General features: G+C 41.2%; 1 protein-coding gene across 14 annotated transcripts in view; it reads left to right on the top strand.

The window, feature by feature from the left end:
• Nucleotides 1-25,307, top strand: part of tns1 (tensin 1) — a 432,533-nt gene that overhangs the window by 357,783 nt on the left and 49,443 nt on the right. For 8 of the 14 annotated variants that reach the window (XM_008110407.3, XM_008110418.3, XM_008110425.3 and 5 more), the window contains 4 exons: nucleotides 1,064-2,812; nucleotides 14,428-14,514; nucleotides 22,831-23,030; nucleotides 23,605-23,743. In XM_008110407.3, coding sequence (XP_008108614.2) covers nucleotides 1,064-2,812; nucleotides 14,428-14,514; nucleotides 22,831-23,030; nucleotides 23,605-23,743 — 2,175 coding nt within the window. The remainder of the gene's footprint in view (nucleotides 1-1,063; nucleotides 2,813-14,427; nucleotides 14,515-22,830; nucleotides 23,031-23,604; nucleotides 23,744-25,307) is intronic. The other 6 variants (XM_008110448.3, XM_016994212.2, XM_062967328.1 and 3 more) reach the window with 3 other exon arrangements.

A 25,307-nucleotide genomic window follows, 5' to 3' on the forward strand; every position in this document is an offset into this window, starting at 1 on the left:
CTTGCAGATGGCCAATTCTCTCACACCAGAAGTGACTTGCAATTTCTCAAGTTGCTCCTGATACACCCAAAAATACAATGGTATAAATTAGTGAAAAGAAATTTCAGAATTTCGTAGTACTGTAGAACCTACCTACTATATGGGATTAGCATGTTGTGAGTCTTGGTTGAAAAGATTTTGCTTTAGCCAAAAATATTGAATAAAATAATGGCTACATGTGCTGCAGCTACTGGAGTGCTGAAATACAGGTGCAAAGCCTAACGCAGGCATGACTGTGGGTGAATTACTATTTCTCAGTCTGGCCTACCTCACAGGGTTTTTATGAGGACGAAGATGGGGATGAGAATGATGAATTCGTCCTTGAGATCATTGGAGAAAATGAATGTAGCTGAAAATGCATGCACAAATTGGCATTCACCAAGCCAGAGCCAGACTATCAGCTCACTGTTAAGTTTGCCAGGTGCCTGAAAATTATCCTGTTCTTTGTCATTGCAGACATACAACAAAAATAGAAACATTACTGAACTCCTTGCAGTCTGCATTAGGCTTAATGGGCCACAAATTATAGCAAGATGGCTTTCTGGTCTCTCGGGGTCCTTTTCTTTTGTGGTTTCCTTGCTTGTTTTCCATTTACAAAAGAGGTTTCATTTAGCCATGGATCAATGCAGGTGCATTTGCTACATAACATCCTGTGTTTTGATAGCAACAAAAAAAGCAAATAGCCAGTAAATTTGTTTCCCTCCAGTAACTGTCAGCACTTCGCTGGTTGTGATCAACTCCTATGGGAATGGAAAATGGCAGGAGCAGTGCTGTCCTCGAGAGAGAGACGCCAGCGCCTCCTTTGCCAAGGTCTGGAGGGCACATAGTGTGTGTGCGCGTAGGGGGGAGGGGAAGTGTTTGGCACACCATTGGAAGGGCTATAGCTTTCCTTCTCATTGTGAGTCAAGGCAAAGGACCAGCACTGATGTTTTAATTGGATCTATTTGCTTTTGTGGTATCATAAGCCAATTATTTACGACTTCTTCCCCTCCTTGTTTCCCTTGTCTTCTCCTTCTCCACACAGAGGTTGGACACACCCAAGGCCCCCTGGATGGCAGCCTTTACGCCAAGGTGAAGAAGAAAGACTCGCTCCACGGCAGCACCGGCGCCGTTAACACCAACCGCATTACCCTATCTGCTGCTGCCAACCACATTGAGCACACTCTTTCTGTCAGCAGTGATTCGGGCAATTCCACTGCTTCTACCAAGACAGACAAGACTGATGAGCAGGCAGTGCCAGCACTCCCCGGTAGCAGTGGAGGGAGCAACCCTATACTAACTCCAGAAGAGAAACGGGAGCTTGAGAGCTTGCTCAGTGGTTTTGGATTGGAAAACGAAGCCACCATGCATAACCACAACCCCAGTGGGGTAGGCATGATCACCACTGCCCCATCAGGCCGCCACATAGTCCCAGCTCAAGTTCATGTCAATGGGGAGGCTACTAGCAGCTTGGTGGCTGAGAGGGAAACAGACATTTTGGATGATGAACTGCCCAATCAGGATGGGCACAGTGTGGGTAGCCTGGGCACTCTCTCTTCCTTTGATGGCACCACTAACACTAGTGACCTGGGCTACCATGAGGCCCCCCGGATGGAGAGCCTTGCTTCCTTGCCAAATGGATCATCCAACTTCAATGGCATAGATAAGCTGCATGATTCAGAGACAGTCATCAATGGTGGCTACCCTTATAACAATCAGAACACCTTAAGGAGCATGATGGGGCGTCACCCCCAAGACCCCTATGGGCACATACGGCCCTCAGTGTCTGCCCAGGAAAATTTGGCTGACTACTATCAGCATGGCTTCCCCACTCCTGCCTGGCTTCAACCTCAGCCACCAGCCTGCAGCCAGCAGTACTCCTATGGCTATGATCCAAATGGCATATACCGCTCCCAGTCCTTCCCCACGGCTACAGCAGAGAGCCCCCAACTCCCCCAGGCACCAACCCGGAGCACAAGTAGCCGGGAAGCTGTCCAGAGGGGCCTTAACTCTTGGCAGCAGCAAGGTGCAGGCAGTAGGCCACCATCCCGCCAGCAAGATGGTTCCCGAGACAGCCAAAGTCCTAGTGTCTCCAGTGCTAGCCCTCAGCCCAGTCCTTCGCAAGCAGCACTTACTCAGAGCATCAGCATCCCTGAATTTCCTCGTGTGGCATCCCAGAAGGAAATAGAGCAGTCAATTGAAGCCCTTAACATGCTCATGCTTGACCTGGACCCCTCTTCCTCCTTGGTAATGCACAAATCCCAGAGTGTCCCAGTGGCCTCTAGAGAAGAGAAACCACATCCAGTGGCCCTTTCCATGTCTGCCCAGCCAGTGGCTGGTCCTCATGTAGTGCAGCCTAAATCTACCAATGCTTTTGGGCCCATCCCAGGAAGCCCTTCATATAACTCTATGGACACTACTGTGTCCCAGCTCCCTGAGGCACCACCTAAAGCGCATCCCACCAGACTGCTGCTCCACAATGCTGGAGAGCCAGAATTCCCATCACAGGATTACAGAGAGGCCTACTCACCCTATGGCTATCAAAACCAGCAACCAACACAAGCCAGGAGCTATGGTCAGAGTGCAGGAAGCCCTCCAACATCTCCCAGGCCCCATGCAATGGCATACAAACTAATGGAGGGGCAGCATCCTCTGCTGATATCACCCCCATCTCCTGTAGTATCAGTCCAAGCCCAAGTGCCAGGAAAAGACACAGAGAATCCCGAAGAACCCTCTCGGCCCACAGAGGAAGAGCCTTTGCATCTGGAAGGTCTAGTGGCCCAGAGAATAGCAGGTAGGAAGCCTAATTTTCTATTTTCTTGTAAGTCATTGGATCACAGAGTCTTTCATGTGCCTGGGTTGAGTAGGGCATTAGGGTTTGATTCTTGAGCAATTGGGTTTTGTTAATGTGCATAGTACAAAGCAAAGTGATGAATTATTTTCACAAGGTATGCAGCCCTTCAGCATAGAGAAAACAAATTATTCACTTGCACCCACAACAAGCAGCCCATCCCTAAATGATGTTACAACTGCCTACAATTTATTAAGCTACAAGCAGTGGCCCAGGCTGTTAGCATCACACACAGCTCCATGGCTCATATACCCCCTCACCCAACCCTAATATTTCAGATGAAGTAGGACAGAGAAGACAACCCAGTGAAACCATCTAAATGATGGAAATTAGTGGTTTAGCATGGCTAGAAAGGAGAAGCCATGCCAGTCCAGGTGTGGAAATGCCTTAAGGAAGTCCTGTCCCAACCACACCTGCAAATGCAAGTACATAAAATATGTGAGCATCTGAATATAGTGTTGTCCTAACATAAATTAATAGTATGGGTAGCAAACCTTTTTTCTGAGCTTTCTGCACTTAGTGAGGTTTCCTTCCTTTCTCCCATGGAGAGCTAGAATTGCTCTGGAGCAACCGTAGACACCATTCTGGATTTAGTTATTTCCTTTTGGATCCTAGGGGCTATTGCTGAATCTCTTCTGAGCTTCTCTTTCTCCCTTCTTCCAAATCTGTCTTTTAGAACAGATGAAAACTGACAAGTCCAATTTGTAACTGCTGGTATTTGGCGTGAAGCCATGCAGTACAATGTTGACGATGGGGTTTGAGTTTACGAATAAATTGCTCAGCAACTGCTTGGGGAGGCTTGCTGTAAACAAAACAGGGCTTTGACTTGATTTTCTGCTCAGTGAGTGAATGGCAAAAGGGACTTTAATGTCTTTGCTGTAAATATGTTGTCTCAGGAAGGAAATGCCCACCGCACCCATAAAAAGAAAATATTCATAGTCTTAGGGGTATCCTTCATGCCTTCCTTGAAGAACTAGTACTATAGTGATCTTGGCCAAGACTCTGGGTTCTTTGGGCCAAGGAAACCAAAACTCACTCTGAAATGGGTGTAATTCATACCTTTTTATTTTTGGTGTGGTATTTTGGGTTTTGCAGAATCCAGGATATTTTAATGACAATTCAAGCAATAATAAAAAAGAGAGGTAGGGAGGAAGGTATGAATGGAAGCAGATGGGAAAATTAGTGCTAATAGCTGTGTTAATGGAACAAAGTGCTGTTTTTTGCACAAAAAGACATGGTTGAAATTTGCACCCAAGTAGAGCATTTTCTGTGTAAGAAACAGCATTTTATATACAGAAGGAGAAGAAGAAACTATGTGAACTTTGTGTAGAATTTTTTATGGCAAAGATTGTCATCAGTCCAGATTCTTCCTGTTTGGGTTTCACAACACTTAAAAAACACTTCTCATTCATTTTTGTGATAACTTAGAATATTATTTTCTTCCCAATTGTGTAACAGTTCATAAGGTTTTTAAAAGCTTGCACAGGAATATTTATACTCATTTCTCTTTTGCTATGGAACTCTTACATAATGAAGATTTTTTTTAAAAAAATTCTATTACATAAAAGTTTGGTACATCATTTTTACTATAGATATTTGTACCCACTGTCTCATTTTTGTAGGTATTTTTGATCATGTAGGTATTTTTGATCATGCCAAAATTCAGAGATGTATAAATGCTGGCAGATTATTTGTTTTCAGTTGATGTGCCAGTGGAGAAATATTAACTGAATATAAAATGTAACCTGAACAAATTAGGTGCCCCCCACCCATTTTTAGCATGCTGCAGAGTTCAACTTAAATGTGACACAAGAGCTCTATAATTGGAGTTCCTGGCATTTTTGTTTTTCTGGGAAACAATAGAAAAGAACCCCATGGCAGCCCTGGATTTTGATTGTGACAACATCATGGAAATAAACTTCACAGGCAGTTGTTGTGTGTGCCTTCAAGTCATTTCTGACTTATGGTTACCCTAAAATGAAACCATCTTTTTCAAAGAAGATTTTTTTCAAAACAAGGTTTCCCATCTCTTTCCTCTGAAACCAAGAGTGTGACTTCTCCAAGGTCATCTGATGGTTTTCCATGGGAGAGCAAGATTATAATTCCTGGTTTCCCAGGGTCTTGGTCCAGCACCCAAACCACTACACCACACTAGCTCCCAATTGCCCGTATCCCAATCCAAATTGCGTTCCAAATTCAACAAGAAGGGGCACCAATCGGCAATCCACAGAAGGGAAAACATACTAACTATAGAGTTTATACCTTTCTGTCCTACTTGCTTCACCCACCACTTATATGCAGATTCTAGCCGAATCTTTCCTTGCTCCCACACCAGTAATCTTCTCAAAAAGAAAAAAGATATCTAAGCTCCAAATATAGAGCTTTCATGTGACATTTGATTTGATCTATTACTTGCCTGCTATTTTTTTTTAAAATTGTCTGAGACGCTGAAGTCCTGAAGCATGCCACTTAAAAAGCTTGTCATCTAAGAATCAAAAAGAAATAAAAACAAGATTCTACATGTTTCAACTCCAGTTCTAGATAACATACCTTGTGATCTAGAAATATATATAAGTAGAACTTTTAAAAAGTGAGTTGTAATGTAATATATTTGCAGTGCTCTCCAGAGTAATATTACTCTTCTTTGGAGCTGCTCGTTTTGGTGCTGATTAATTACTATTATTATTAATAATAATTATATTAATAATAATAATAATCATTATAATTATTATTATTAATTAATTACTTAATTTTAAATCTAAAGAAATGAAAAAGAGATAATGGAATCACATACAATTATGCTCAAAATGTCTCTTAAACACCCTAAAAGTAACTAAAAAGCCCCGGTGGAGTAGTGGATTAAAGCCTTGTGACTTGAAGGTTGGGTTGCTGACCTGAAGGCTGCCAGGTTTGAATCCCACCCGGGGAGAGCGCGGATGAGCTTCCTCTATCAGCTCCAGATCCATGTGCGGACATGAGAGAAGCCACCTACAAGGATGGTAAAATATCAAAACATCCAGGCGTCTCCTGGGCAAGATCCTTGCAGACAGCCAATTCTCTCACTCCAGAAGCAACTCTAGTTGCTCCTGACATGAAAAAAAACAAACAAACTAAAAAGTAACTTGAATATGTTGCAGGAAAATATTTTCAGTCTCATTCCGTTCATTGATCTGTTTTTAATGTAACTTTGTTATGCTCTAGTTACCAACATGGAAAGTTCCTGATATGTTCCTGCTTGTCACTCCTTACTCCCAAGCAGACAAATAAAGACATGAACATTTATTTAGTAGATGTAGTGAATCCTAAAAGAGAACCCTATCACAGGTTTCTTTTGAGCATTCTTCTTACTTCTCCAGGGATAACATCATGGATCAGGGTTGCTGAAGTATACATTACAGCAGGTACACTTGCCAAATGTATTAGTCTTTGGAACTGAAGGATTGGGATTCTCCATGAAGGCAGTTACACTGCTGGTTTAGGAAGATTGCAATGACTGAACCCCTTATGCAGGCTTGGCCTTGACAATCCTGGGGCTGGTAATTACACAGAAAAGTTTTTAATTGCAGAGCTCTTCAGAAATCTCCTGGACCTAATCCAGCATGGAAATACCAGCCTCTGTTGAGCTCGGTCCCTGAGCCACAAGCATTGAAGGCATTCAGTTGAAGGGGATGGGTGAATGCCTTGGTTCTGGCATAAGGAGTGCTGCAGAGTGGAAAACAGAGCTGGAGGTTGAGTCACTGTGCCACTTCAGGGAGTATACACTGTTTGAGTAGCAAACCCACAGTTGAAACACCCTTGCCACATTTTCCTTAGATGCATGGTTTTCGTTCCCAACTTAGGCAAGGAGACAAGTTCTATGTATGCATACCAGAAGGTAGCTCTATACTATGTTTATGACCTGGAAATTAATTCCGTAGCTAACCCACAGTCCCCATTTTTTCAACATGGCTGGATGGCCATCTGTCAGGTGTACTTTGATTGTACTTTTCCTGCATGGCAGAAGGTTGGACTAGATAGCCCATGTGGTCTCTTCCAACTGTGTTATTCTATGATCCCATGGGGTCTTCTATTTAAAAAGAAAGTAAAAATGCCAGGCATGTATGGAATGTAAGAAAAGGAATAACAAACTAGCTAGCCCATCTGAAGCAAAGTGTGGGGACTGGGTGAATAACAAGACAGGTTGATGAATTAGTATGTGATTGAGGATCACTGTGCTTGTCAAAGGCAATGTTTAGGGAAGGACGAGCTGGGCTATATCTGCAAATGGAAAACACACACACATATACACGCATGCCCACAGAAAATAAGCCCTGATAATAATAATAATAATAATAATAATAATAATAATAATAATAATAATAGCCCTTCCCTATAGGAAGTCTTCAAGCATGATGTGTCATTTATAGCCTTTGTCCACCTGCTGCTCCTTAGCAAATACACATTTGCATATAAAAGGTACCCATAAACAGGTTAAGGAGACAGAGCTAGTGATGAATGTAAAGGATAGTCTCCTCTCCTGGCAAATGCAATCAAAGGAAGTTGGAGTCAAGAGTAAGGCCCCTGGTTTTGCTGCAGATATTCAGCTTCAGTGGAGCTAGGGGTGCTTTTCTAGAGTTTGCAGAGCTCAGGGAACCAGAGAGTGATTGGATTGTTGATGGCTGTGATGCAGGGGGTAGACTAGAGCTTTCTCGTATAAAATCTCACCTAATTAAAAATCCCTGGTTTTTATAGGATGGCAGTTAAAATGGTTTTAAACTGCTGTCAATGTGTAATGTAGATAACATTCTGATTAATAGTAAGAAACCCAAAGGCAAGCACTCTGAGCCAAGCCCTGTGTATGGTTCAGTCAGTATCTTATGTCCAAATTACAAAGACATCTTTGATTTTATTTTCATGTTCATGTTGATTAGTGTACTTCCCTTTTGTCACACACAAATACATCTTCTGTGCCCTTTTACATCCTGCTATTTAAGGCAGCAATGTTCCCGACTTCCCAGTAGGCAGGGTGAGATGATTGCCTCAGATAGTAGAAAATAAGGAACAGAGACTTGGGCCCCAGTTGCTGTTGCTCTGGAGCAGAGGAATGACCAGTTTCCAGCTGCAGAACTGGCCAGACACCAAATGACTTGCCCTTATCTATACTCCGAGCAAGGTCCTGTGGAAAACAGCAGAGCTGGCCCAGAAAATCATCCCTGCAGTATGTGAAGAGTCTTCATCTGAAGCTAAATGGAGCCACTTCTCAAATGAAATGTGCTAGACATTTCATAGCCATACATCAGCGCTGCCAAATCAGGTTCAAAAATGGGTAGAGAGCTATAGCTAGAGTAGCAAGGAATCAAGGGCTCTGTATATTCCTTCTGCATGTTGTCATGCAGAAAATACCTTGTGGTTATTTACACTTTAAAGTCATGCCAGCATCTCATCTATATTTGCCAGCCACACCAACAGAAAGCAATCCTTCCTATTTCTTTTACACACAGAGAGGGACAATTGTATCCACAACTCAGGGATGCTGGTACAGGTGGGAAAGCACCAGATATCTAAGTTAGTGCTACAAAGTTTTTACTACATTTGAGTTTCCTCTACTGTGGGCAAAAACATCTTGGCTAGCCTCAAACCTCTCAACATCTTAAGAAAAAGGAAGAGAACAGTTGAAAAGACAGCAGGAGGGAGGCTTGTTGAACTTCCTAGCTGGAATTAGACAATAGAGTCTCACTTATCCAACATAAACGGGCCAGCAGAATATTGGATAAGTGAAAATGTTGGATAATAAGGAGGGATTAAGGAAAAGCCTATTAAACATCAAATTATGTTATGATTTTACAAATTAATCACCAAAACATCATGCTTTACATCAAATGGATAGAAAAAGCAGTTCAGTACATGATAATGTTATGTAATAATTACTGTATTTATGAATTTAGCACCAAAATGTTACAATTTATTGAAAAATTGACTACAAAAAACATTGAGTACTAAAAGGCAAACTGCGTTTGATAATACAGAACCTTGGATAAATGAGACTCTACTGTACCACTGTAGTAGAGTCAGCTGAACCACAGCTGGAGATTTAAGAAAGAAAACTTCTAACTAGGTGGCTTTTTAAATTTATATGTGTTGTCTTCCCACATGTTTTAACCTCATGATTAAAGGTGGTGGGGCAATATATTTCATTTTGCCATTCAGGCCCCAGTCCCCTCATCATCATCATCATAATCATTATCACAACAACATTGTATGACACAGCAAACAAGATAGATATGCTGGAATTCTTAACACAAAATCACAAGTCGAACACTTCCCAAGCGTCTAGGACTGTGTGATGTATTTTCAGATGATGCGCGCAGATCCTAGTAGGGTGGCCTTTTGCAGTTGGCAGATGGTAATTTTGTCTATTATTATTATTATTATTATTATTATTAATTGATACCCCACTTTCTCTCTCTACAAAAGTGGCTTGCAATCAAACCAATGAAATACAATTTAAAACCTAATATATACAAACATTAAAATAGAATTAAATATTAATGGTATTATTTATTTATTTATCTTATTTCTACCCCACCTTTCTCTAACCCAAAAGGGACTCAAGGAGGCTTACATATGGCGACCATTAGATGCCTTAAAATACATACAGAGACTTAAAATCAATTAAATGTAAAATTAATACATCTTGAGCATTTAAAACATTAAAAAGTAACTGTTTATTAAAAAGTTCAGTTAAAATCCTTAAGAACTGATTAAAGACATATTCAAAGATAAAACCACAGCACCCCTGACTTGATCTTAAAGTCATTGCACCACCTGGCATTGGTACAGATTGAAAGGTTTGCCCTTAACCAGAATTAAGGAAGCCATGAAAAGAAATAGGCACCATTAAGCATTGCTCCAGAGATGCCTGAAGATCAGAGATATTTCTTTTCATCTACAAGGTCCATGTACATGAATTACATTCAAGCATGTTAACTATGGATATGATTGCACCTCAAATAAACTGAAAACAAGAAATGTAGGATGTGGTGGAGAGGGGACTATCTTTCACATTTATCACTCCCCTATATCTTCTCCAAATGTGCAGATTTATTAATCACCTGAGTCTTTTCTCTGTTTTCAGTGGCATATGTTTTTACAGGCACAGCATTGTATATTTATAGTTAGGCTCGTGCATGAGCTTAGGAGTCCTGCAAGAACTTTGTTATGATCACAAATGACCCCATTCCCATCAAAGAAGTACTCTGAAGAGCACAATTTGTATTGGGCAATTTCATGATCACAGATCAGTATGGATTGAAGCAAAAGATCATGCAGGTGCTGGAAAACGATGAGAATGAGAATAGAGGAATGGGATCTGCATAGAGCAAGCTTGGAGAGAGCAGCTTGTTATTTGCAAGACATGCTGCTATAAATTGCCTGTTTGTTCCAAGGCGGGTATGTGTGGAATTTCACAGATCATCAACCTCCCTGTCATGAGAATTCAGATTTCCTACACAGTAGGGCGGGGAGCAATTTTGTAATGATTAAGGGGTAAAACCTCTTAGAGGACTCACCTCCCAGAGAAAGCTAGTCCACCCCAGGCCTGCTCCCAACCGCTTCAATTTCTGACTGGCTCAAGCCATGGAAGGCACCTGAATGGAAGGCCTGAAACAATTAGCTGGATCCAGCTGAATCAGATATGCCTCCGTAAGTCATTTCATTCATGTCTGTATATTTACTAGGCTTGATCAATCCACGAAAAATTTGATTCTAAACTCGTTTCAAAACTAGAGGGGGGCAGCTTTTCGTTTCTGATGGTATTTCCGAATTTGGCCCCCCAAAAATTTCGAAATTAACGAAAATTCGTTATTTTCTAAATTAATTCGTTAATGGCGGACGCGCATGCGCAATTCCCAAAAACAGCACAGAGAGGACTTTACAGGACTCTCCCACCCTCATTTTTTGAGTGATCCTCTTCAAACTTGGTACAGTGGTAGAACACATTTAACACTGATAGCTCACCAAAATTTGGAACGTTTCCCTTATCCTCTGATTTTTGGCGAATTTTCATAGCTTTTATAATAAACCATTTTTTAATAATTGCAGAAATCTGTTCCTGCTTTGAAAGTCTTATTTCCTGTTAAATTGGGTTGTCTTTACTGTGAAAGTCATTGTTCTACTTCAGAAACTTTGTTTTTGTGGCTGAAACTTTGTTAAATTGGTGTGTGTGTGATATATACTGTGTATATAGTCCCTGCATAATGTGTGTGTGTGTGTGTGTGTGTGTATAGGTAAAGGTAAAGGTATCCCTTGACGTTAAGTTCAGTCATGTCTGACTCTGGGGGTTGGTGCTCATCTCCATTTCTAAGCCCAAGAGCCAGTGTTGTCCATAGACACCTCCAAGGTCATGTGGCCGGCATGACTACATGGAGTGCCATTACCTTCCCGCCAGAGCGGTACCTATTGATCTACTCACATTGGCATGTTTTCAAGCTGCTAGGTTGGCAGAAGCTGGAGCTAACAGCGGGCACTCACTCTGCTCCCGGGATTTGAACCTGGGACCTTTCGGTCTGCAAGTTCAGCAGCTCAGTGCTTTAACACACTTCGCCATCGGGGCTCATGTATATATAATATACATACACATACACACAATGTGGAGAATATGTGGAAAGGTAGATAGATAGATAAGTTGGGAGCCACAGCGAAGGCACCTTCCTGGGAGCAAGGTCTAATAATAATAATAATAATAATAATAATAATAATAATAATAATAATAAAAAATCCCTTACAATATCCAAGATGGGTACCATTATTGGCAGAGAAAGCCAAGCTGTAGGAGTTGAAATCCAATCATTTATCCTCCCTATAGAATCAATTTTATATGCATTTTTAGCTACAGAAAAGCTAAAATCAGGACAGTAAAAGAACAACACCCAGAAAATGGGAATTCCAGACAGGAAACAATCAGGGCCAGCTAATACCTCCCAACAAAGGATTCCCCCAGGTAGGAAGCAGCCAGGCTTTGAAGCTGCAAGGCTATTCAATGCTAATCAAGGTGACCAATTGCAACATTCACACTTGCCTCCCACAGACAAGAGTTCTTTCTCCCACCCTGGACCTTCCACAGATATATAAACCCCACTTGCCTAGCTTCGCACAGACGTCAAAACCTCACCGCCGGGCCCCTCTCTGTCTCTCTCGGTCTCGGCTCCATCCGCCGCCTTCCCGCCTCAGAGAGACACCAGGCCTGAGCTGAGGCGAGGCGGCGGCGGCCATTTCCCCCCTCCATCTTCCTCCTCCTCCTCCTCGACCTCCTTCCCCCTCCCATTGGCTGAGCCCGTGACGCCCCTTTTGCTGAGGGGCAAAAGGAAAGGGCCTGAATGGTTTGGGTGATTTGCAAAAGCTTTTTTTTCCTAACGAAGAAAACGACGACATAACGAAAAACGGCCTCTCGCGATTCGAAACCGCGATATCAGACGTGTGGACAACCAATGCTTCAAAATTGCTTCAAAACAAACGAAAATAACGAATTAACGGGGAAAACGAATTATTTGAGCAAGCCTAATATTTACCCACTCTTAGAAATCCTCGTGAAAGCAGTAAATCAGAGATAATCCAAATAGCTAAATGTCTGACCTCGGGTTCTTAGTGCTAGCTATCTCAGAAAACTCAAAATTTGCCTTGAAATCAAAGTGGATCGAAATCCTCTAGTATAGTTCCAGCTTGAATCAAAATTTGAGAAGATGAATAGAGAAGATACTGTATGTCAGTGATAAAGAGTATCTTATCAGAATTGCAATTGTTTAAGAATAAAAGCACTGGGATGCTCACTAAATACAAATTTAGAAACTGGTTGCTATTTGGGAACACATACCACAATGGCAAGTCAAAGTCAGGAGCAGAATGTGGTTAAATGCAAAGATATAAGCTTCTTATAAAAATTTGAAGTCCTGAAACACTATAAGCATAAGGTTCTTTCTGAAAAATTCTATGAAATTGCCACATAAACTTCGTCGCATTATGTGACTGTGTGGCCACAGCGATTTTCTTATACAAACACAACTGACAGCCAGTAATGAAGGCAATTTATGGGGGTAGAAGGAGGAGGATCCAAAGGAACCTTACAAAAAATCTCTGAACTAAATGTAATTCTATGTGGATGAAAGTATTGGGGATTATGCAATCATAGAATAGAGTTGGAAGCGACCACGTGGACCATCTAGTCCAACTCGCTGCAATGCAGGAATGAAAAATGAGTGTGTGGATTCAGCTGAATAAACCCATGAAGGGTGTATGTGTGTGTTGTAAATGTTTGCTTAAGTGATTGTAGAAAGAAGCAGGACAATGTCCAGTTTGGGAATCATTCTGAGACTTTGGATAGAACATGAGAGGAAATTTTTGCTGCTGCAGTGAGGTACAGGTTTTGCAATATCAGAGATGCATTCTTTCTCAATCATGAAAAATACAACTAGCAACAGTGCCAGATTTTCCTAACACAAAATGTACATTACGGTCATTCTTCCTGTCACAGTGCTAACTTACTGAGGAAAGTAATTTCATTTGAGTCTCTCTGCCACTGTCACATCCATTTGCCCATTCGTTTGCTTAGCTGCTCTGGAGTCAATCCTCAGCAGAGCTGAGAAGGAGAGGGCAAGATCTCTTGGAGGCTGCTCTTCTCCCTGCCCAGCAACAGTATGAAGACACTGCAGGCACCAGCCTATGATACTAGTCCAGGTCCAATTTCCTGTGTCAAATTGTTGCAATATCTCTTTCAGCTTCTGCAGTCATCATTCTAGTGATTTTAGAAGTGGCTTTCCAAAATTGTGGATTGAATCCTGAGTTTCAGAGGCAAGGATGAAAAACATTGTCTGCATGTGGTCCTGGAAGGATCCAGTGTGGATCCCCACTGACTTCTCTGAGCCTTCTGCATGACAACAAACTAGGGAGTAACCACCTAATTTTCAGGGGGGATGACACCCCTACCTCAAACTAATATATATTGGTTTAAAAAGCTGTCTCAGGAGGCTCCTCCACATAAAGGCAACTGGGAATGATGAGGCACCATTTCCAATCACATAAATTGGGCTTTTTTTGGTTCTGGATGTGCCCACCTACAAGTACAACATAATTATTTAATATGGCCAAGATCTTGCATAAGGAATCAGCCTTCAAATACAGTTAACTTCAGGAAGTTACTTTGAGCCATGGCTATTTGGAGCACAGTTGAGTGGAATGCTTCAGGATAATGCATCTAGTGCCCACCCCCACAAGCCACCATCCTACATGGGAATGTCCACTTTAAGTAGTGGGCAATTGCATTAGTTTAGTGGTGTCTCTTACTATGTTTTTGATCCTAACCTGCACTCCTTACATCACAACATTTTAGGCCTGGGGTAAAATTCAAACTAATATTTTCTCTTGTGTTTTCCCTCCCTTTTTCTTCTTTGTCCATTGTGATGTTTGTTCTGTCTCTGACTCCTCTTTCTCTTCCACAATCTCCATGATGGATTTTGTTTCATCCTTGGTTGACCTTCTCCTGCTGCTCCTCTGCTCCTACCCACCCTACCTCCATCTACCCCTGTCAGAGTACAACGCCAAACTCCGGGACATCCGGAAGAGTATAAAAAGCCCCCATCCTCCTCTTCACCGACAACGATCCTTCTCCTTTTCTGGTTTGTTCTGTTGCTGCTTTTCTTTCTTTCTCCCAAGTCCTCCTTGCCCTGGCTTTCCTGCATGGTCACCAGCTCCCTTGCATGGATACTACCAGAGCCGAGAGGTGAGGCTTCTTTCCACTTGGTAGGAGTGGAAAGAGTTGGCTGTTTGGAGTCCTTTTCAAAATGACACCATCAAAACTATGTGTTGTCTCCTAATTTGCAGAAAGGCCTGAAGACTTTGATTTTTCCTTCTGACAGTGTCAGAGCCTGTCTTCAAAAACAACAGTTATGTGTTCTTCTGGGAAAAAGGGCAGGAATTTGCAATGGAGCAATCATTTGTTCCTACCAAGATTTCACTCTAAATACAGCCAGGCCCTCATCCCAAAGCTCCTTAAAAATCATTAATTGTAATTCCTTTCCCCTTGCCTTTCCCCCGCCTTTTGCAGTGTGTCTAATGAGCTTGTTGATGGAACCATTTGCTGTGTGTGATGTTCATCTGTGGTGTGTAACCAGAAATCACTTGCAAAAGACAGCAGGGCTGAGTGGGGAGCAGCTTTGTTTACCCCAGTGTTTAGCACACTCATTGTTGCTTTGTTGTTGGTGCTGTGTCAGTGTGTCACCATGAATGTCAAGGGGCAAGAGTTTGCATGTGGTTCTGGGAAAGAGGGAGAAGGATTGGTATTAAAGTCCAGGAACTGGACTGGTCACGTGCAGTATTGCTAGGCCATACACCGTGGTTTATTTAAGGGTATGTGTGTGTTGTACAAACATCTCTGGGGATTATGCACTTCAGATCTTTCCTCTGTGCCTGGCAGCAGCATGGACTGGCATCAGAACAGGGGTTTCCAGTTCTGCATGGCTAGCAGAAGGAGTCAGCAAGTGGGTGTGTAAATTTTTGGGATCTCTATGGCTCTGCAGAAAGGAACTTATCAACTAATTTCAAAAGTGTGGTTGCTCCCTAGCACCCTTATTACAAGAATAGTATTTAGGGAAAAATTGCTCATGGAGTCAGAAGCTCCGCAGTCAAGAGCAAGTTTTCATTGAACTCTCAAATTAAGCAGTAAGGGGTTCCTGGAACCTTTTCTTTCTTGGTTTTGTTGCTTTCATGGTGCAGCAGCTTGGATATATATGCACATTGATAATTATTTTCTCAGCGATTTTAGGACTGCTTCCAAAATCTGTTTTGTTTTTATTGGGGTATCTCACAAAATAATGAATTGCCATCCTAACAAAAGGTTTAGTGGTGTGTTGTTTCATTTCTCATGTTTTGATTCCATACAGGCTACTTGTGTCTTCTGAATCTAACTATCTCCTAACAGGTTTGGAATTTGTATGCTTGTTAAACAACGAACCTTGGTTGATTTGGAAACTGGCTTATATTCGCACGCACACACCAGAATCTAGGGAAACAATCTCAAGATTACTCCACAATATTGTATGCCATTCTGGCCTGTTCTGTTGTGTACATATGCAGTGCCTCATCTAATTGTGAAGGAGCAGAATATCCACACTCTAAAATGCCACACTGGAAAGCGAGCAAAACAGTTGAAGGACAAATTCTTGTCCATACCTGTGTAATTTCATTGCTTTTGGATATACAGTAGAGTCTCACTTAGCCAACCCTCGCTTATCCAACGTTCTGGATTATCCAACGCAGTTTTGTAGTCAATGTTTTCAATACATCGTGATATTTTGGTGCTAAATTCATAAATACAGTAATTACTGCATAGCATTACTGCGTATTGAACTACTTTTTCTGTCAGATTTGTTGTTAAACATTATGTTTTAGTGCTTAATTTGTATAGTCATAACTTAATTTGATGTGTAATAGGCTTTTCCTTAATCCCTCCTTATTATCCAACATATTCGCTTATCCAACGTTCTGCTGGCCCGTTTATGTTGGATAAGTGAGACTCTACTGTATGTCTTTCTTAGACGCCTGCATGTTCCACAAAATTCTGGATAATGGTACAGGGAACCAAATCTCCGTGACCTCATAAATAGCATTACACCCACCCTCCATTGTCATGGTGGAGTCATGGTTTTTCACTCAAATATCTCTTATTTCTTCAGATAATTGTGCCACCTGCTTTTCTGGGTTGTCCCCTAACACACCCATGGTGAGATTTCAATTTATCAGTTCGAGTCTCAGCAGGGTCTTTGTTTTGCAGATTCACTCCTCTGCAAAAAGGTTTGCTCCTTTTTGAGTGGTATGTGCCATAATACTGGTTCTCCTTGACTCTTTGCAGCTTCCTCTTTAGAGGGCATCCCATTTTGTGTTGGGCACCCCATTTTGTGTTGGGCACCCCATTTTGTGTTGTCCAGCTCTTGATGGTAGCACCATAAAGGCAGTTCACACATAATCCTTTCCAAGATATAATGAATTGGAATGAAAGGAGCAGTTCCAGTTCATTTCTAAAGTCTTAAAAAATGCCCATCTGAGACTTGAATCCTATCAGTTGTTGAATACTTATGTAAGTCCAACTGATCCAATGAGCCAACTTTAGCTGGGATTAACCAACTGATTTCTGGCCTAAAATGTGAGAAATTGGTGTCAAATAAGTGCTTTGTTTTTACCATGTGCAGTCTTTCAGCTCTATTTCTAGTCTTGTGCGTTTACATTTTTCAATAACTTTGTATGACTTTTTAATGATTTATTTTGTTTCCCTGTTCACTTTTTACTTCTGTGCTGAAGTAGTTTATTTTTAACGCCAGTTGTATTGTTGTTTTGCTACTTCCCCCCCCCCCCCTTAAATCACCAGGAGTGAATTTATATTGTCACTGATTTAAGTGATGCAATCATATTGATGGGGGATGGGGTGCACAAGAAGATATATAGATTTTTTACAAAAGAGAAAGTTATTTTCTTCAAAAAGTTGAAGACTGATATATAAAGATCTTTCACTTATTCATTTTAAAATATTTGCTGTACTCTATCTTCACTGTAAGTTTGCACAGTGTAGTAACAGTTCAACTGCCTTAGAAAAGTATAACAAGCTGATGCCCTACAATGTGAACAGGATATTTGCTTGAGGTCTTTCCTCATGTCTGGAATTGATTCCACCAAAACTTGGAGATTTTGCACACTTTCTTCCCAATTGGACATGACTCATGAAAATGTGTGACCTGGCAACCAAAATGTAGGCTCTTTGTCCTTTAAATGACATTTTTGGGGGTCAACTTTTTGATAATACTGTGTCATACCCACAGCAAGAATCCAGCCTTGTCCCATTCCAGTTAAGATTGGGGATAGTTTAAAGGTAAAGGTTTTCACCTGACATTAAGTCTAGTCGTGTCATCTCCATTTCTAAGCCGAAGAGCCGGCGTTGTCCGTAGATACCTCCAAGGTCATGTGGCCGACATGACTGCATGGAACGCCATTACCTTCCCACCAGAGCGGGACCTATTGATCTACTCACATTTGCATTTTTTCAAATGATTATGTTGGTAGAAGCTGGGGCTAACAGCAGGAGCTCACTCCACACCAGATCCGAACAGTTGATCTTTCGGTCAGCAAGTTCAGCAGCTCAGCGGTTTAACCCTCTGTGTTACTGGGGGCTGAAGATTGGGAATACTACGATGTTAAACACAGTATGCACATTATGAATGCTTCAAAAGCCTTCACAAAATAATAGGAGAGGGTGTCTTTTAGGATCCTTAAGCTCTAACATTGGGGTCTGTTTCTTCATTTAATATAGATAGGCTGCTTCTTATTAGTGAAGAAAAGCTTCCCAAGAGATTTTCTTGAATGTATTAATTACAACAGACCAAGGGTAGGTAAAGTGCAGTCTTGTGTGGTTTAACATTTCAAAAAGCCCAGTTTTCAAAAGCGGGTCCCTCTTCACGATCTATTTTTTGGTTTTCTGTGCAGCTGAGGTAGATGGTCCCCACATACATGCCACTCCTATAGAAGACCAAGCTGAGATGCCCTAATTTTAGTCTGTTGAATCATAATTTATTGGACAAAGAGCAAACTTCTGTGTCTGCTAGGAGTATCAAGAAGAGCCTCCGATTTTCCTTTCCTTTGTGAAATATGGTATCAATCAACACATTGAGACACCACTTTTTTGGTGGGGAAGGGAGAAGAACCAGCAAGATTTTTTCACTTCAGGAAAAAAATTTTTTGCTACTTTTCACAAAAGACTAGGGCCACTTTAATTTGGAAACAGCACACCTGGATATATGAATCCTTGATCTAATCCAAGATACTGCTCATATCCTCAGAGAGCCCATGGATTATGCCTGGCTCTGGGAGGTGGTGTTCTCCATCCTTCATGATTCACATAAAATCTATTTTCCTATCTAAAATTGACATTCATTTGTTGATGTTTTTGGCTTATGTCTGCAGGAACCTATTGATATATCTGAAGAGAAAGATTACAGAAGGCGGTGACTTTTCCTTAAAGATAAGATGCTTTGTATCTTAGCATAGGATTTTTCTAACAATCATAGCACAGAAGGTGGGAAAATGTGCCAGAGATTTAAGTCAAAGAGTGCCACTTTGCAAACGCCCATCTTTCCCTACTTATTCTCAATAATTTCTGGTCCAAGCCTGGTCGGTCTAAGCCAAGACGTTGCCACTTTTGGCTCTGAAACACTGGTTCTGTTCTTCTCTCTGCCCGCACCCAACCCTGCCCTGCCACTCTCTGCTTTACAGAGAATGGGGAAACAAAGCACAGAATGGTAGGAGACACTACTGAAGTGTTTCTAAAGTTCCGGCAAGGGGGTGGAGGATTTGAAAGCCAGTGTAGGAGAAATTTGAAATGTGCCTGCAGCAGCAGTACAGAGGGCATGATGGCAGCCACTCTCCTGGCGTGGGAGTTAAGTGGAATGCATTGCTTTGGAAGGCAATGGCTCCTCTCCAGGCTTTCCCTGCACACATAGGCAGAATGTTTCTGGTCCTTGCTCTCATTGCAATGCGGGCTTTGTTCATTCCCCTCTGTTTCGAAATGAGTCCCTCATTCAAGCTGAAAGTGAGGCTGTAGATTTCTCCCTCTCTTTTTGTCTTCTCGTCACTGTACCTTGAAAGCTTATCTCTACTTCCCCCTGAAAATAACAGACTTATGCCTTCCTTCAAGGATTTCTGGATCTGAAGCTGGTGTTTTACTTCATCTTTGACTGCATGTTTTTCAGGATAAAACTTAACATAAGTTGCAAAAGGATTTTGTGTTGACCTTCAGCTTTGAGCTAGCAGCTGCCAAAGTATGATTCAACTTTTTAAAAAGAAAGCCAGTTTCCATCCATCCATCCATTCACCCATCTTGGTGATGTCACATGATGCAAGTATAAACAGAAGAGGCATTATCTCTCTGCTTCATTATCTCTGCACTGTGTTATTTTGCGCTCCAATATGTAACTTCAAAGAAGGCAGCGGAGCTCAGAGATAGGTGGAATGTATCTACAGCTATATTCTGCTGCTATTTCTTGAGGGTTTTTTTTCCAGCTCAGTGATTTTGTAGTAAAAGTCATGAGAGGCGCTAGTGATGTGATTAAAATAATATTTTGCATGTATCAACTATTAAAATTGCAGCATGAAACAAAATAGTCTGGGAAGGATTTATGGAGATGTCAAATGAGCTAAGCAGCTGTCCTGGCACAAAATAATCTGTCTCAGAAGTTAGTTTTGGGGAATACAATTCCTAGAATGTAGCACCCATAATAACCAATGGAGGAGTCTGGGAACTATGTCTGTCTGTATGTCATATGACATTGAATGTTTGCCATGTATGTGTACATTGTGATCCGCCCTGAGTCCCTTTCGGGGTGAGAAGGGCGGAATATAAATACTGTAAATAAATTAAAAAAATAAACTATGGTCCAAACAAGTCACTTTTCCAAGTTAAGCCCCACTCTCCCTTTTAAGAAAAATATATCACTGATCAATTTAATGAATGTTACATGTGGTGTTATTTGAGCATGAGCTTTTCTCTCCCACAGTCAATGGATTTTCCTTTTTTTGCAGATGTTACAGTTTGGTTGCTTTTGTCACCATGGAGTCCAGTTCTCTTTACTTTCTCTGCCTAAGCAAGCTTCTGTATTGGAAATCTCAGAGCACAGTCCAAAACCTGTACTTTCCCATTCTTCCCCCACTTTATTTTCTTTTTCTCAGCTGTCTGAAAGGCAAAGCTCTCTGTAGCTGAGAAAATGGCATAGCTGTTACTAATCCAGGAGAGATCCAGATTTGCCAAGGAGCTCAAAAGCAGTTCCAGAGTCCCACGAACTGGCTTGGCCAACGTTTAAAGAGTGCATTCTAAGGTGTCACCATCATCACAATTAAGTGCCTTGGTGAAATGAAATAAAACAAAACAATAATTCAAATGTATTTGAAAGGTAGGTTGCTGGGGGATTGGGGGAAACAATGCTGCTTATGGAAACAAATAGGCTGAAATGAGATCCACCTCTTAGGCTCTTTCTGCTGCCTGTGATTTGGACATGCTGAAATGCAGCCTTACTTTGTATCTATATTGGTAAAAAATAGAGTAGAACTATATTTCTCCTTACAGTGAGCAAGACTCTCTCTAAGCCTTTTCTGTGGTGTTAATACCCACAGGGCTACTGTGGTTTCCCAAGTCCTATTCAAGGCTGCAGCAGCAAACTTTCTCAATACCGCTTCCACCAGGTAAAAGGAAAAGTAGGCACTGTGGTGGGCAAGTCTTTTGAGGTCGAGATAATTAAGAGCCGAGTCTAAACCTCGGAAAAGGCTGTGATTAACTCTAATTTAACTAATAAGAGAAGTCTAAATTCAGTCATTCACTTTTGTGGGTTTCATAGTCTTTGACTGATAGTTTTGCAGTGTGTAGAAGGCAGACTTGGAGTCTCTAAGAGAGAATTCTTAGCATCTACATCAAATAGCATTTTTCCTGCTTCATTGGTAAATATGCATTTGTTGTTAGTTGCCATGACGTTGCTTTGTCTTATGGAAACTGTATGAATGAGAGAGCTCCAGGTCACCTTGTTATCAACAGTTCTGGCCAGGTCTTGGAGCAATCAGAGCTATGGCTTCTTTTAAGTCTGTGCCTATTAACTGTTAAAAAACAACTGAAAGCCCAATTAAATTATGTCACAATTGCAAAGTGTATCTTGGTATAGATGGATTCAGAGAATATGAACGGAGAATACATAGCAAACCAATTCACTATGACCATAAGTACTGCTATTCAGCACCCAAGCTTATCTGCTGATCTCCAGTGTAGCAGCAACAGGTCCTTATATCAATGGTTTTTTGCTGCTTTGAGTGCTGGAAATGATAAGATAAAAGCAGTATATATCAAGCACAGCAACTTTATCTCATTTCACTTTACAATCTAGCATATAGAGGGGGATTTGTTACAGCCTTTCCTTCTGTTTCCTTAAATTTTCTCTAATAGGTGAGGGAAGAAGTCCAGAATAATGAATAATAATTTTTAATATTGTGCATGTTTTTTCTGGGTCTGTTAGTCTATTATTCCCTTTGATGTGTAGCTTTGCTCAGCCACAACGGAACAGAACTAATCCTTCTGCAAGCCCTTTCTCACTGCTTCTGGCTCAGAGTGAATCCAGATTATATAAGTAGATCTATGAAGGACCAGTGGATATATGGGTATATGTTTTGGACTTTGAGAGAAGGGTGTACTACATAGAGTATGAAGCCCGTTCCATTCCAGTAAGCTGTTTCTTCTCTTTCATAATCTATTTTCCTAATCTGTGAATCATTTTTTAGGCCAATGTATAAAAATGTTGAGAATGGGGAGGGATAGATTTCTGATGAGGATGTTCAAAGTGTAAAAGGATACATGGCAACATCATGAATGAAAGGTAACTAGTAATTAAGCAAGGAGACCATCAAATTTGTCTGTTCAAAGTACATGCCATCTGAACCAAGGTTCGAGTGTTCAAAAGTCTCACATACAGAGCGGCCCCTGGCCACAGACATAAAGAAAAGTAAGATGTGGAATATTAATCAATGCCTGGCCTTTCAGAAATTCTGCTCATATGATCACTCTTCCTCAAGTGGATGCACCATCTCAGGATCATTTCCTCCTTCTATGTTTTATGCCCCATGTGGCTGTGGCAGTACAAGAACTTTGTATGTGTGCTTTTCAAATGTATGAACCAGACTAGGGCCATTCTGAGTTGTTATTTGCTGATTTTTCTTATGATCTGCTGGTAGAAAATAGGATGTCTATTTTCTTCCTTGTTAAGCCATTATTTTATCCACTGCCTCTTTCTTTCCTTCATCTCCCAGGACACAGCCTAAAGATCTGAATATTAGCCCCCGATCTGTACAGTATATGTATTAAGACTCACATTGTGATGGAGATCCCCCTTTCTGACATTTGGTAATTGAACTTTCAGGAGTACAGTCACCACGGGAGAAGTCACCAGAAGAAACAGAAGCCCCTGTCCGAAGACGCACAACCAGTGAAGGCCAGTATGAGAACAGTCCTCAGGACCCAAGTTCACCCCGAAGTCCCACCGTTCGCTCTCCAGTTCATTGTGTCTCACCAGAGGTGGTTAGCACCATCTCTGCCAACCCTGGAGGAAGACCCAAGGAGGTAATTTCTTTTCAGCTTTTAATTTTTCTTGACCATACTAAGTACATGCAGAAAAGTCCGGGCAGAAAGTGCTTGAAACTGGATAAAAAAGGCCATGTTGTTGGATGAAGAAGCATTTGACTTGACAGTAAAATGGGAGTGAGCACCTAAGTATTGGGGGGAGCCTTTCCAAATACCCTTTAAAGGTTAATTCCTTCTTGTTGTTGCTCCCCTAATTTCCAATGTAATAAATAATGGCATAGATGTTAAAAGAACCTACATTGCTTGGCCTGGAAAGAGCCATCACTCTTTCTTCCCTACTACTGCCAGCTTGGGGGGCAGAAGACATTGACTGCACTAGAATGTTCTTTCAGATTAAAGTAGAAGTGTTGTTGTTGTTGTTGTTGTTGTTTTTAAAATAAGAAAAGAGACCAAGCCATTTTCAGCCATATCAGGTGGAAGAACATCTGGAAAAAAGGAAGCAGGGATCCCTACTGCACAGTTTGTAAAGGATGTGCATGAATAGGCTGGAAGTGTACAATGCTGGGTTCTTACCACTGATTCTGCTCTTGCTTTTCTCTTTTCTCTTTCATAGCCCCATCTGCACAGCTACAAAGAGGCTTTTGAAGAGATGCAGGGGACTCCTCCAAGCAGTCCACCTTCCAGTGGTGGTGAGACCTCTCCCCCAACCCCTGCCTTCCCTGTCTCACCACAAACCCCTTACAGTAATCTGTGTAAGTTCGGTTCACTTGGGCAAGGGGATGGGAGTTGGCTGGGGGTTGGCGGGTGGCTTTGGCAAAGCCAGCCTTAGAGGCAGCCAGTCAGACCATTGTCAGCTTTCCAACACCCACCACCATTTTGATCACAACCCCATTTTCTCTTTCCTCTCCACCTGCCACTCCTGGCTCCTCTCTCATCACTTTTCATCTCTGTCTATCACAGTCTCCTCATGATGCCACTGTTAAGTTTGCATTACTTCACAATAACAACAAACAGCAACTTTTTCCAACTCTTGTATATGTGGAGGAGGATGTAAGAGAGGAACCACAGTTTTGAATGTTAGCATAAAACATAACAATATGGCCCTATGTTGTTACTTGAACTTTGTTTTTCTTTACTCAAAGGCCACAAATATCCATTGCTTTCCAGAAAGGTTTGACAGTCAAGAAAGAGAAAGGTTGCACATTGTAGACCTGCCAAATTGAATGAAACTCACCCTATGCAATGGCTACTTGAAAATGTTACTATTGCGGCTACAATTTCCCAGTCTCAAAGCTCTGCTGATAGGCCACTGAGGGCTTGATAATTTTCCTGTTTTTGTTGGCTGCTGGGGAATGCAAGACTAAGGTTTTAATTGCAGTACATGTCTGATGCATTTGACTTTATGGGTCACTATTTGTGTTGGTCTATTTCAGATAAAACAAGTCCAACATTATACTTACAGATAATAAACATCTTCCTAAATTTACAGGAAAAATAACTAAATGAGCCAAAATCTTGTTTATCTGTTAAGTATGAAAAACTGGATAAACCATATCATCATGGAGGGAGAAAGTTCTTTTCATCCATCAAAACATATAGACTTAAATGCAATTTTAATGCTGACTAGAATAAGCACATTTAATCAGTGCAACTAATATGCTTATTAACAAGTCCCCATTGATTCATTGGATCTAGTGAAGCTGGATTTACAATTGAATTTAGGCCTTAACAGGTATAGCATGGGTTCCGCAATGTATTTATAATGTGATTTATTAACCCCTTTTAAAAATCCCAGCAGAAGCTAATTTCCTTCATTAATCAGGAAATATATTATTTCCTACAGTGATGACGCCCAGTGCATAAATTCTACATGGGAAGATATAACCAATGTTTCTGGTATTTATTACTCTAAATGAATTCCCAGCCCCATAAAGCATCTGGTAGAATCATGGCCCAAGTTAGTCGTTACACTTCACTGATTGACAATTAAAACATAGTAGCAAACCTTTGTGCATAAAGCATAGAAATCCTTTTGGTCTGGTTTTTCTGGAGTATTCTCCATAGATTGTGCCATCATCATCATCATCATCATCATCATTATTATTATTATTATTATTATTATTATTATTATTATTATTATTGCAAAGTATTCACATGCCCTGTCCTTAAAACTATATATCACAATGTCAGTGTCACCAACAGTTTTCTTTGACATCTTAAAAATACCACAAATTTACCAAGACTGATGAAAAAGAAAGTTGAATCAGGTTTGAATTAAATCCAACACCTGAGTCTGATGGTGGAATATCCCAAAAG

Source organism: Anolis carolinensis, chromosome 1, assembly GCF_035594765.1.
Source record: "Anolis carolinensis isolate JA03-04 chromosome 1, rAnoCar3.1.pri, whole genome shotgun sequence".
Taxonomy (NCBI): Eukaryota; Metazoa; Chordata; class Lepidosauria; order Squamata; family Dactyloidae; genus Anolis; species Anolis carolinensis.